The 14,572-nt window shown below is 39.4% G+C and overlaps 1 protein-coding gene across 2 annotated transcripts in view; it reads left to right on the top strand.

Moving 5' to 3' along the window:
• The window catches only part of cntn3a.1 (contactin 3a, tandem duplicate 1), a 99,630-nt gene that overhangs the window by 57,888 nt on the left and 27,170 nt on the right, over nt 1-14,572 (top strand). Inside the window, exons 6-10 of one of the 2 annotated variants that reach the window (XM_074680567.1) lie at nt 416-619; nt 2,126-2,228; nt 2,574-2,758; nt 5,544-5,683; nt 12,492-12,621. In XM_074680567.1, coding sequence (XP_074536668.1) covers nt 416-619; nt 2,126-2,228; nt 2,574-2,758; nt 5,544-5,683; nt 12,492-12,621 — 762 coding nt within the window. Of the gene's footprint in view, nt 1-415; nt 620-2,125; nt 2,229-2,573; nt 2,759-5,543; nt 5,684-12,488; nt 12,622-14,572 lie in introns of both variants that reach the window. The other variant, XM_074680566.1, reaches the window with a different exon arrangement.

Raw genomic sequence — 14,572 nt, 5'->3', positions numbered from 1 at the left:
AGCCCTCTGTTTTTTTTCCCAGCTAACCTTTAAGTCCAGCATCCAACAACAAAAACGACCTCAGCGCTCCTGCTTTGAATGCAAAATGTCTTCCTCACTGTCAAACAATACTGTCTTCCGCTTTAAGCATCATCACTTCAGCAGAGTGAACCCATGAAACTTTAACTATATTAAGTGCATTTATCCAACAGTGAGTGAGAGTAATTGCTCTTCAATTATGAATTGTGATTTTAATCATGGAAGGTTGGCACTAGGTCTGATTCACTAATTGCTTTTTCCCTAAAGGCATCCACTCACGGTGAAGTGATGAGACTGCTGATTAAGCACCAATGATCTCATAGTAGTGTATAGTCTAAGTATAATAGATGTTTTGACCTATGATCCGTGAAGCTCACATCCTTGACTTTCTTCTCAGAACTCACCTTCACATGGATCTTCAATGAGTATCCATCGTTTGTCATCCAAGACACGCGGCGGTTCGTGTCCCAGAAGACAGGCAACCTCTACATCGCTAAAGTGGAACCCTCTGATGTGGGAAACTACACATGTGTAGTTACAAACACTGTCACCAAGAGCAGCGTTCAAGGACCACTGACTCCTCTCGTCCTGCGAGTTGATGGTATGAGCGGTGTGCACGACACTTCAAGGATTGCAAGTTTAAAGGATAAGTTTGGTTTATAAAGCTTTTACATTGTTTATAGAATGAAGTAGAACAAAATATTCACCCAGAAGGTTTTCCTGATCCAAGCAGTGCTTCGGGAGATATTTAGATCCAAAATCGTGCAGCGGACGTCTGTATAATGGGATCCATCGGGGCATAGACAGCGCCGCTCCTAAAACTGCATTAATCATCCAAAAACTCATGTTTTTGACCAATATTCCATCATGGTCCGCTCCGAGTTAGTCCTCTGCTGCAGTTTGTGTCACTCCAGACAGCGCTGTGTGGCTGTACTGATCTTTGAACTGACGAAGACTTTGTTTACATTTGTCCCTCAAAGAAAGGAGTAGGCTCTCCAGAAAGTACCGCGCATGCGCAGTCGGCTCTCCAGAGAGTACTGCACATGCGCAGTACTCTTTGGCGAGCCGACTCCTTTCTTTGAGGGACAAATGTAAACAAAGTCTTCGTGAGTTCAGAGGTCAGTGCAGCCACACAGCGCTGTCTGGAGTGAGCAGAGCACTAACCCCAAGCAGACTATGATGGAATATTGGTGAAAAACAGGAGTTTTGGATGATTAATGCAGTTTTAGGAGCGTGCTGTCTATGCCCCGATGGATCCCATTATACGGACGTCCGCTGCACGATTTTGGATCTAAATATCTCCTGAAGCACTGCTTGGATCAGGAAAGCCTTCTAGGTGAGTATTTTGTTCTACTTCATTCTATAAACAATGTAAAAGCTGTATGAACCGAACTTATCCTTTAAACAGAGAAATGACCTGTTTTTGTTTCAAAACAGAAAAATACAACAGTGCAGCTTTCAACATGCGTTGAATGTCTTAGCTGTTGGACTTTGCTAACTCAAGTAAAAACTTGTCTTCAGGTCATTTATGTCCATTAGATGTCTTAAAATATGAAACTCTAGTTGGTGTCCTCATTATACTTTCATTAGAAGATGATCAAGGCTTTGGGAAAGAAAACACTTCCTGGAGTACGTATATAATTAAAAGGATAAAGTAGATTTTCCTGCTCAGTGTGTCAAAAAAACAAGATGTGAGTGTCTTGGTTAAACAAACCAGTCGGTCACATTATCAAAGTTTTCTTTGAAGTTGACTTTCCAGACAAAAATCAACTGCATCATCTCATCTCCGGCTTTTGATGTTGAAAGAAGATGGATTGCTTCATTATGATTAGCAGCATTTTGATGATATGAAGTGTCATTTATAGAAAATAATTGCATTTTAAATCACATTCCTGCTGGATGTCAGAACAGCACAATAAGAAACTTTCCTCTAAGCCCGTGGACACAGTAGAGTGATCAAAGAAATCGAGTTCTGCTTTCTCTTAGCTAACACAGCCATGACCTTAACTTTGTTTTGATTTCACTGTGACCTTTTCAAGCCTCAAGCTGAAAGAATTCCCCTCAGACATGCATTGCATCATTTCTATATTTCTCTTTGTAACTCCAGGTGTGATGGGTGAATATGAGCCAAAGATCGAAGTGCAGTTCCCTGAAGTCGTGCCTGTCGCTAAGAGCTCAACTGTCAAACTGGAATGTTTTGCACTTGGAAAGTACGTCCCACTGTGTATCATTATTTCACATTAATAACCTCACCATTAGTTGTTCACCGCACTGGTTTAAGCAGCATTGTAATTTTTGAGAACCATTATTATGAGAGCAGAACATTTCAGATTTTAATGGCCACTTCTTGTGCTGTACATCCAAAATGCACAGAGATGAGACATTTACCTGTCGATATGGAACATAAATTAAGCATCCACTCGTTGTATCAGTGTAATACTAGGTATTATACTCAGCTTGCTGCTTCTGCCAAACTGGATTTCTAGAGAAAACAGTTCTCTGGAGTATTTCTCATCTCATGACCTTGCTCTGTGTTATATTTCTCATACCTTTAGCCCAGTGCCAACTATCAGCTGGAGAAGAGTTGACGGAGCCTCTTTTGGCAGGAAGGTGGACATAAATAAAGCCAGTGGAGTTCTCGAGATCCCTTACTTCCAGCAGGAGGATGCAGGGATGTATGAATGTGTGGCTGAAAACAGCAGAGGGAAAAACTCGGTGAAAGGAAAGCTGTCTTTCTACGGTGAGTAGGAGGATGTTTGGGCTGACTTTGATCCAAAACGTACCTTACTTCACACAAGTTGTCTTGGAAACAAAAAAATAAAAAAATTTTATCCCTTCAACCTGTCAGTCCTTCACCCAACATATCTTGTACATTTATGGACTTTACAGACTTTTACTGAATCCTTTACACATTGATTCATGGCCTTGTGGGTTCTGAGTCTGATTGAAACTCTGGCAGAATAAAAGTGTAGCTTTGGTGAGTCCCGCAAAAACTTTAATTTGTTGTCTTGCAATCTGTAGCTTTTATTAGATCCCATATATAACTGCATCATATTGTGGAATGTGGTAATAAATTAACCCATTACCAGTAGTTCATTTCTGACAAGCTCTTTATTGTGCCAGAGGCTAACATGGGGCAGCAGCATGCACAGATTTATACCACCTTTCAGGGAGAGGTGATTTTTCCCTCACCAACACTGGACTTATGGCTCGTATTCTGGGAAAGCTTTTAATGGCCCTTGATGAAGGACTTTTATGGTTTCTCTCTCCATTATTTTGCAGTTTTTGCGTTTATGATGTCTGCCCACAAGGCCCTGTAGAGATAGACTTGACTGAAATCATCAAATCCAAATTTGTCTTTCCTATGAAGGAGGATGCTTTTGATATGATAATGCAGAGCTTTTTTTCACAGCACCTGTGGGTACGATAGAATACCTACTGTAACTGTAGGTAGGCTGCAGATTGATGTGCTTGAATTTAAATAATGACTTTAAATAGACTTGCCTGATCATAGAGGAGTGCAGCATCTCATTGGGAAAACAAAGAGGTCCTCAAATAGTTAAAATGACACCATAACTGCGTGGTCATTTATTAACAAGGTCATAACTTTTAACAGCTGGCAGCCATCACTGCCCTATATAGTCCTATGTTGCATAGCCACTGCACATTTTCTTTACTGTGGTAATGTGGAAGTCATGTTTCTCCTTGTAAGATTTAAGTCCCGTCTCATCTCAAAGCCTTGCAGACTGGCCAGCCGCCAGGTGATAAAAATCTGTAATCTCATTTTAAACTCCCATAGACAGGAGCTTGTGGGACATCCATCAACTCTATAGAAGAAAAGGAGAATCAATACAGGGATGTGCTGTTTGCGACACCCAACCAATGCGTGCACAGGAACAATAACGGGTGGCCTCTCTTTCCATTTCCCACTTAATTGTCCTTCTGTAGTTCCAGGGGATTTATGAAATTAGATCATGGTTTAGCAGTTGACTGCCTTTGAATGGGCTCACACACCATCAGATTGGTCTTCTAAAGAAATGCTTGCATCATGTTTTTTTCTTCATTATGTTATCTCTGACAGTTTAATTTGTATTTTTGTGTAAGAGGGTGTCATGTTTGTTTCTGTGTGGTGATCTATCTTCATTCCCATACAGCTCAGCTGTTTCTGATTGTATTTATTATGCAATTTCTTTCTATTAAAAGAGCACAAAGAGAGCGTGTTTCTGATAGCAAAGTACAATTTAAATTCTCTAAAGGGGCTTTCAAACACTTTCTCACTGTGAGCTTTGTACATGTGTTTTGAATGAGCCAGAATCTGTTCTTACCAAGTAAATTGCACTTCAGGCAATGCATGGCACAGTTACTGAAGATTTGAAATACAAAGAGAAGTAATCAGCAAAAACACCTTCATTCATTTGGAACACACTGCTGTTGTTGTTCTTACACTTCATGAGATTTTTTTGATTGTTTGTTTATCTTATGGTTTCATGTTGACAGACAGTTTCTCAACACCAACTGTTCAGGACAGGATCCACCAGTCTTTTCTTCCTGTAACAGAACTTTGATCCCCTTCTAGGCAGCAAATACATAACATCCACATCCCGTAACAGATTTATACATTCAGTAATAGCCACATTATGACCCCGCAACAGGGGAGTCTGCATTTTGTGTGAAAATCATTGCTTTAACATCCTGTGTGTGGGTGAGATTTCACACTGCTAAAAAGTCCTTGACACTGAATGTACCGCTGATACCGCTCCAGCCCAAACTGTACTCTTCCGTCCCTGAGGAGAGATTATATAAAAGGCTATTTCAATTGAGATTAATTGTATTATTGCCATTATTATCACATTTTTAAAGCAACACAGTGAGGCAAGCAGACAGACTCAGTCAACTACCTCGTTCCCCTTGACCTCAGCGTCTCTTATTTATGTGACTGCTTTACAAAGGCCATAAATCTTCTGACTCTGTCGCTGGAGATAAGGTGCTAGTCATTTATGTGACACAAGGACTGCTGTCATAAATATAAAGGCATTTTCTTTCGGGAATTTCAGATGTCCTCAAAGACAAAATGGAGACATAATCTGCATTATTAACTGCACTCTTAAAAAAGAATAACTATTCTTCCATTGTACGGCCCCAGAAAATAAATCCACCCTTGGAGTCCTGAAAAGATCTGCAGCCGTGTTTTGGTGTATTTGCTATTAAATGCTGGCGGTACTTTGTAATAGCAAAGTACCGCCAGCATTTAACCCCTGTGTAAATGGTTCAAACCATTCACTATTGATTCTACTTGTGTTAGGCTTATACAATTGTTTTTATTTATATATTTCTTAAAGTTGAGGTTACCTTTGGGTTAATTGGAAGTGGATTTATGAGTTTTGCCCTTGAATGCTTCTTTAATGAACTAATTGCCTGCTTGGTTGGTTCATTGATTTTTTTCTAAAACTGCTGCGTACTGATAAAGCTGAAGTATATCTGTAGTGTTGAAGTGTTTGTTTACAGTGTGCGGTCTGAATTCACAGCTGCACCTCACTTGACTGAGAAGCCACAGGATGTGCAGAAGACCATTGATGACACTCTGGAGTGGGAATGCAAAGCCAGCGCAAAACCCAAACCCTCGTACCGCTGGCTGAAGAACAGCGAGCCTCTTGACCCAATGGAGGTAAGGAGGTTTTCGTCACTTTTGTTTGTTCTTGTTTTATCAACAAAAAGTGAAGAAGTACAAAGTGAAAGGTGAATGGTTTACAGTTCCCAGCTGTGAGTTACAAACACTTAAATGACCCATCATGTTGTCTTTAGACAATGCTCTAAAAAATATGAATATTTTAACATAGGTCACTGTTTTTCACCCCAGTGCACTTTGAAGCCCCTTTAACACTCAGAAAGACATGATGTGTGTTGGTCTTATGTTGTTCAGCTTCAATTCACACCAGCTATTATTTAAGTGTGCATCCCTCCTTTGACTACGAGCACAAATACACTGCTGAAATCTGCAAAGCTTAGTTTAATGGGCCTGGGTTTGAAATGAATCGTTGTTTTTATAAGGGCGTAAATACTATCTTCATTAGAGACCCACAGATGGCTTCTTTATTATTATTTTTTCTTCATTCATTCCAACTTCCAAATTTTTCAAGGTCCAACCCAGCCAATTCTAATGTTCTGGCTTTGAACAACTTCAATTAAAAGCAAATTAAAATATTTTTGTAGCATTTCTTAATTAAAAACTTTACTCATTTTCATGATAAAACAGTGACTGTTTCTCCCACAAAACTAAATCCTCGTGTTCTGTGTTCTTGAGTATTCTTCTGATGTGGTTTATAATTGAAGCATCTTATTATTATTATTATTATTATTATTATTATTATTATTATTATTATTATTATTATTATTATTATTATTATTATGTTAATAATAATAATAATGGGAACAATTTGAAAAAAAAAATCTGTTGAGTAAGATTTTATGCTGATTAGAAATAGGACTGGCATGCTGATTCCAAAATTGCAGCCATTTTTTTCTAGCATGTCAAGTCATTTTGTCCACAGCTCACCCTCCAGATAATCAAAATTCCTGATACTATAGTTCAAACTTGACATGATAGAGAAAAGCTGAGAGCAGTTTTTGATTCCGCAAAAGTTCCAAAAGTTAGTTAAAAATAGCTGCCAGACCTAACTTAACAAAAATTGTGTTCTACAACGAAAATAAATAAATAAATAAATAATAATAATAATAGTAAAAAGTAAAAATAAAAATAAACGTGAAATTATTCCATATAACTGCATTACTGCCATGAGTTCCCATTCCAGAGAAATTTAAACTTGCATAATTTGCAATTTCCTTATTTTTTAGGCTATTTACTCCTAATTAATAAATCAAATAATAACAATTAAAAAAATAGACAGAAAAATGTCCTCAACTGACCTCTCCCTGACTCCCAGGGAAGCAAGTACATGTACTTTGTGACTGTGTCAACAGGACATGGATTACAGTCTCTTGCCTGTTTCTCTCCTTTATTGCCAATTGCTGAATGGTATTTAAGGTTTTAGAGAGCTTTTATCTTGTTAAATGTCATTTGTCCACAATACATTTATACCTCAAAAAATAAAATATCCTGGAAGGATTTATCAACTTCAGTATTTCAAATCAAAGTGATTTAGTGCACACAAAGTGAAATATTTCAAGCATGTTGTTGGGGGTCATCTGCTGGTCTTGGTCAATGCAGCCTTTTACCAGAAAATTTTTAACCATGCCATGTTTCCACATCATCTTTATGTAGATGATTTCATTTTCCAGCAGGACTTGGCACCTGCTCACACTGCCAAAAGTACCAAAAACTGGTTGAATAGTAACACAGACAAGATGAAGGTCGTTATCAAAATCCCCTGGACTTCCTCTACCCCTCAGTAGTGCTGATGGACAGGCTCCATGCCACACTGCATTGATGCAGTATTTCATGCTAAAAGAGCCCTAGACAAGTATTCTGAGCATATAGATGAAGAAACAACTTTCCAGAGGACCATCATTTCTGTAATATTACAAATCTTATATTTGTTGTACTTCATACACTGTAATCAAATTTTATGAGAAACTGAAGTTGGGTCGTTACTGACTGTAAGCCATGATTGTCACAATTAAAAGAACTAAAATCTGGAAATATTTCACTCTGTATTTACTGAATCTATATAATATGTGAGTTTCACCTTTTTTTCGGAACTGCTGAAATAGATGAACTCTTCACTCTGATTTATTAAGCGCATGCATTTCCTGCAACACATAACATCCCATTTTTTAATCTCAAATCACATGGTGAGGTTTTGTCGTGAATCTTTCATAACCACCATAACCAAAGACTATAACAGGGGAATATAAATTAAAAATGAATTATCAAAAGAATAAAATGATAGTAAATTAGTATTCTGGACTCTCAGTCCCAGGGGAAAGACAGTAAAGAGGGAGCGGAGGCCTGCATGTAGAGCTGGATAACTCTCGCTGTTGTCAATGAACTATAAGAAGCTCACTGCAGTCTGTGTTCACACTGACACACACTGACAGCTGTCTCATGTGAACAAGTCAGAGTCCACAGGTCTGAGTGTTTCAGTAGATCTGGACATTATATTCAATGGCTGGACAAAATTGTTGTGTTGTGCTGTGCTGTATTGTGTGTGAAGCGGTGTTTGTTTACCCTCAAGTGGGTCAGTGCTTTTTCAAGTCTGCTGATGGGTAGATCGACTTTATGTTGACTGGTGTGTGTGTGTGTGTGTGTGGCTGTTGCTTTTGTTTTGTTTGTGTTGCGGTGCACATGGCATAAAGGACATGTGGTTTGTGTGTAAATCTGTGACTAACACAGAACCGGATATATCTGAGAGGACCAGGCAGTCACAGATCGCAGCTGGACAGGCTGAAATCTGCTGATTCTGGTCACCAGCCAGTAGATCTGTGCACTTCTAATCTTCACTGGACAGTTACAGTCCCTGATGAGTAGGGTTGGTTAAAATTAAAATAACCAATCTCATTATAAATTAAACCAACTGTATGTAAAGATGATCGTCACTTTACAGGTCTTTGGATTCATTTTTCTCTAAAGCAAATAATGGGTCTGAGTCATAAATATGTGCTGGCAACATCCCGTCCCTTTGAAAAGCTTGTATTTGCCTGGGAACTCAAGCTGGCATTGAGAGTGTGCGTGTGTGTGTGTGTGTGTGTGTGCTGAGAGAGGCTGTTTGTATGTGTTTGCAAAGAAGCCAAAATGATGCCATTTTCTGCCTGTCATCAACCAGAGACTCTGTCAACATTTAGAGCTCAATCTCTCCTATCTGCTGCTCTCAATTTTATCATTAAGTCTCTTCTCTCTGGGGAAGGTGAAAAACGCCTTTTTATTCAAAATACATTTCACATTTAGGCAATTTGCCTTGTTTTGTGTTATTGTGCTGCTGGAGTAAGTGTGCTCTCAGCTTAAAAAGAAACAGCTTCAGTGAATCACAGCCACTGATAGTGTCAGTGTTTGAATTGGGTAATGAGCCCAAAACCAGATTGTCGCTGTTTTGTCTTTAAAGGGGTCAGGTGGGTTTAGTTTTCACTAACTCGGATTGAGAGCTGAGATAATATCTGAAATCTGGGGCACTTTAATTGGAGAGCTGGATCCCAACTCACAGGCAGGGAAGAAGATAACAGAGTTTGAAACTCTAAGTGGTTTTCCATCATGACACAGGAGTAGTCATCTAAAATGCTGCAAATGCAGAGTCAAACTTTAATCAGCATAAAAAGAAATCTTTGTCCTCTCCTTTCGATTTGTTGCTGTCATGTTATTTGTTAATTCTGAAGAGCTCTCAAAGGTCACTTCCTCTTAATCCCACACATCCTTAACCACAGGAAGCCCTTATCACTCCACCTGTGCATTCCCACTATTGATTTGTAAATAACATTGTAAAAATTTCTTTGGCAGGTAGCCAAGGTAACATATTCTCTGTACATGTGGCTATATTAATGAGGTGGGGTGTTACCATTTTCAAAATGCCACCATCAACAGCGGCAACAGTAAATCAATTTCCAAACCCAAAGGTCAGCGATGTAGAGAAAGAGGGGGAAGGAGAGGAAGGCCAAGGGGGCCATTTGTTATTCCTCATTAGAATGGATCAGTCCTCCTCTCCCTCTCTTCCCCACTTTATCTCAGAATCTCTGCCGCTCTCTTTTCTTTCTTGCGCGCTCTTTCAAGCCTTTATCCTCCCACTTTCCCCTCTCTCTCCACCTCATTTTGGGACTCCTCCAAGGGATTTAAATGGCGCAGAGGAGGGCTGTCACTTCAAAATGTCACCCGGGTGAAACAAGGACCCACTCACGCTTGTAGTTTTTCACTCCATGGAAAGATCCCCTCTTAGTTACATACATGAGTGTGTGTTTTGCAAACTGTTTTACCTTCATCCTCTAAAGTCAAGACCCTGACTTCTGAAAAGTTGCTGTTGTTTTAGCATTCAGTCTGTTCCTGCAACCACAATCTGGAGTAGGATCGTTTCATGACTAGCATACAACAGAGCCTTCATAATTTGCCTTTTCACAGCTCAACTTGAAACAGTGCTGATATCAGAGAGGAGTCAAGCAAAATTAATGATAGCCACAAAGCAAAAGAATGCCACCATTTGTCTTCAGTGCTAAAGAGATTGTGATAGAGCCACTGTGGTCTCTGAGGGTTTTTTACAGGGCACTGGGTGCAGAATAGAGTACTGTGGCACCAACCCATGCACTTACACTGATCCCTTTTATCCCTTTCATACCCCTCGGCCCTTGCACTGTGTAACCAAAAAAGGACCATCTATCATCCATTCAAAGTCGCCATGGCTCTTTCCCTCTTTCTCTCTTTGTGTTCCCCGCTCTTTTTTTCTATCATCCTTTTCTCCTTGAACACACATATAAGCACCCAGTCCTATCCAAAAACCTGTGGACTTTTTGTGTTCCACTTGGAATCTGATGCATCCACCCTTACCCAAGACCCCCTCTGGCGGTGGCTGCGGCGCCAGGTCAGCTATGTGTCCATCGAGTCGCTGCGGCTCAGAAAGAGTCCTATTTGAAGAACCTCAGCAGTGTCACTGACTGATGTTAAGGGACACTCCTTGTCTTTTCAAGTGCCTGTGCTGTAATGATTCCAGACGACAGACAGACTGGCGGCAGGACCCACTGGACTACTTTGTCAGTGACATTAAAAGGTCCAGCTACACTCAATGGGAAAGATCAAGGGCAAGAACAATGAGTGCTGCCACACTTAAAGTGACACAACTATAAAAAGGGAGTGAAAAGTAGTGCCCACCTTGTAAAGGTCAAAAGGAGCAGAGGGAAGAAGGCTTCTTTGTAGGTGTTGTTATCACGATCTGTATTTGGAATATGCTTTCGAAACACTGAGTTTAGTTTTTAACAGTGAAACACAAAGTAGTTCATTTTTCCCTGCCATCAAACTCTCTCTGATTCTTAAAGGAGTACAAAATAGCTCACATGCTGCAGCTTATTCCAAGCTCACTCCTCAGAGGTTTGATTTCAACCACCGTTTCATAGTGTCTCAGTGCAGTGTTAAGCAGGGGGGGGGGTTACATCCAGTCACTGCAGGCCTATTAAGACCACAGAAAATTAGCAGTGTTTCAATTATCAAGCCCCCTGAGGAGAGAAAAAGTGTGGCTGAATCTTGAATTAGATCAGACAGAATGAACACAGTTGGCACCATGGTACTTAAAATGTCCATATATAGCCCTAATTACCCTGTTAAAAGACATATTAGTTTGGCTTTATCATATTAACACCTAGTATGTGGTACTGTAAAGGCACCAATTAGACAGTTGCTAAGTTTTGCTCACAACACATTTTATGCTTAAAAATCGTACATCATCCACAGAGTTTGTGGTTGACATTAAGTGATATCTTGCTGGATACTCTATTGGTTGTTCGTTTGAGATAACAATGTTGAACTTTTGGTTGTCTTCATTTATATCAAATATCACACATAAAGTTAAACTCTTGCAGTCTGGGGACAAATCAGAGACGGACAATAAGAAAATAAGGAAATATAACTCTAAGGACTTTCTGCTGCACCAGGTATAGAAGCTTAATGCCCTGTATCACATAATGATGATAATATAACTGTTGTTTGGTACCTTGAAAAAAACAGCAAACTGAAGACATGTCAGCCTGTGAATCACCGCTGTAATGGCTTTCAGAGACAAAATGTCATCATCCACACATAACAAAGGCTGTGTGGTTTGTTAAAAACATTAATATGTAATTGTTAAATTGCCAGACTTTGCAAATACGTGATTAGAGGTTATGATGACTGGCTTGTGTAAATGAAATGCCTTCAAGTGTTGTTATTCTGTTTGGGTGCAGTGTTATTGTTATCCTAACATGTGTCAGTCTTCCTCTGGATTAATGTCAGATTTGATGTCAATGCCATATTTTCTTAAGGATCATCCACTGTGGTGTTTCAGACAGCGTTTTAAGGGCCTAAAACAGCTCATGTGAATCGGAGGTCAGTTACTGTAACCTGTTAACGGACTGTTTGGATGCTCTGAGGGTTTTATCCTTCCTTCCCTTCAGGGGCTTAGTATGCTTATTGTCTAGTTCCACTAATCAATACTTTTATACGAACAGTGGATGAAATGGCTGTATGTAATGTGAAAGAGTTCAACACAGTTAAAGAAAATGTTGGGAATTAAAACCCTTTGTACACAGCTGTAAGAGCACAGAGAGAGCACAGAGCAGTCCAGGAACAAAGGTGCTCTTGGCTTGACGTAAACTGCAGGCCTTACTGGAGCGTATCTCTGCATCACAGTCTTAGAGCGTAAGCATCTTGCTGACTGTTTACCTTGTCTAAACCTGTTTGGTGCTTGTTGTCAGGTTAGCACTGCAGCCTATTTTTGAATCACATGATGTTAAATGTGTGTATCTGACTGTGTGTGTGTATATGACTGTGTGTTTGTGTGTGTCTCAACCAGGACAGAGTTCAGGTGAATAACGGAGTGCTGACGATCAGCAGCTTGAATCTGGCCGACATCGGTATGTACCAGTGTGTGGCAGAAAACAAGCACGGTCGAATCTTCACCAACGCTGAGCTGCGTGTCATAGGTAAGAAGCAACACAAATCAGACTTTTAATGGATGTTAATACATTCAGTGTGCTTTTTCGCTCTCTATCTCCTAGTTTGCTGTTAGATGGTTTTATGATAGACAGATGGTAAGATGTTAACTGTGAAAAAGATGCAGAGTGGATATGATAGCATCAGCCTGGAGGTGGCACTTTTGGTACACGCCTACATTTAAGGCCCCATGGCCCCCAGCCAAACTCAATCTGGCTGACTCTGTTACACATTCCTAACAGCTGAATAGGCAAATTTAATGTCACTGAATAATTTTCACCCTTTTTTATATTTTAATGGTGTTTTCAGCAAAAAATAAATCTTTAAAACACATCTGAGTGATACATTTAATATCCTGCTGTTTTTAAATGAAAACTGAGCTCAGAAGATTTCTCTGAACTTATTTTGATTCTTTCTTGGCTTTGTGGATTTAATTTGTTTCAGCTGTAATTTTGCCCATAGCCTGCCCCCCAGTGTTGCTTTCCTAATCAAGAGACCTCATTGGTGGTGGTCAGTCCCCAGCTGGAGAAGCAAAAATGAGCTGTAGTTATGTCTTAACAGCAAGGACGGATAAAACACTTTAACGCCATAAATCAAAATATTGTTTAATATAAGTATTTTATTTCTTTTTTTTCTAGAGACATTACTTTAATATCCTTAAATATTGTGACAGGAGTCATAGTCTGATACCAGCTGACTGCTAAAGGAGTCATGTCCAACTGACTTAGGAAGTTGGATTTGAAAGGAACTGTGGTCTCACAGCATGCAGTGCTGTGTAATACCGCAGACAAACTGACATGAAGGCTCTTATGTTGTAACTGTATGGTTTGTGAATGTATTTAATACATCTAACATAATATTTCATTAAATAGGTGAAAACTTAAATTTATTTGCTAAGTGTGTTTTGAAGTATTTTATCACTAATAGGAAAAAAATGGGGAATATTGTCTTGTATAAGCACTCAAAGCTCCTTGCTGTCACTCTGTCACACAATGGCATGTGAAAATCAATTATCAGGAGTCTGTCAAAGCTGCTTCATTTCCTGACACAGCAGCTTGCTTTTGTTTAGGGGCATATATAACACTGACTGGCACCACCACACAATGCAAATGCATGAATACTGGCAGGTTTTGATGACTGTACTGTCAGTGTGTGGGACTGGAACAAATCAGTGAGTTTTGTTTTAAAATGTCCTGTGTCCCTGTAATACTTTAAACTTACAGCAACAAATTTAATCACAAAGATATAAGATTAGGATGCTTTGATTGAATGGTTAGTCATATTTGTTGATTAACATACTGCAGATAAAATCACGAGTTTCTTACAATTGTCTCGACAATCTGGTGTAAAAAAAAAAAATCTTGCTGTGTGTATTATATTGTTTGGTTTTATTGATGAAAAACCTTCATAAAAATCTATTTTTAATTGACATCAGCGCTAGAACGTGCCGAATGAGTAAACCAGACATTTCATTGACTCAGACATTTAGATTTTAATTATTTATTGATGCCTGCCTGCAACATGTTTCCAGAGTTAGGTCATATTTTCCACTTTGTTTCATCACAGTGTGAGGTCTGCATGTTTCATCTTATGCTTCATTTACAGTGGGACAAGTTAGGGCTGCTGACAGGCCAGTTTGATATCCGAACACCTCTTCTATGGACACTATGATTGGCATTGTCTTGTTGAAACAAGCAAGCCCATCTCTATAAAAAGATGTCATCTTGCCAGCATATGTTGCTCTGGCCTTTTGTGTATAATACTAAGAATTAGAGTTGTATTCCCAAAGTATGCAGGAGAAAAAAAGCATGTTCTTATTTGCATCATGTGCACCTATGAACCCCCAATTCCATCAGAGATGCTGGCTTGTTACTGTGCGATGGATGGTCCCCTCCCTATTACTCAGAGGATGCAGACCTCAATCGCCCCACAAGTTTTGGC

Source organism: Halichoeres trimaculatus, unplaced genomic scaffold (genome assembly GCF_033239565.1).
Source record: "Halichoeres trimaculatus isolate MK-OKI-2021-1 unplaced genomic scaffold, fHalTri1.1 fHalTri1_scaffold_11, whole genome shotgun sequence".
NCBI classification, from domain to species: domain Eukaryota; kingdom Metazoa; phylum Chordata; class Actinopteri; order Labriformes; family Labridae; genus Halichoeres; species Halichoeres trimaculatus.
This window is presented reverse-complemented; position numbering and strand designations above follow the sequence as displayed.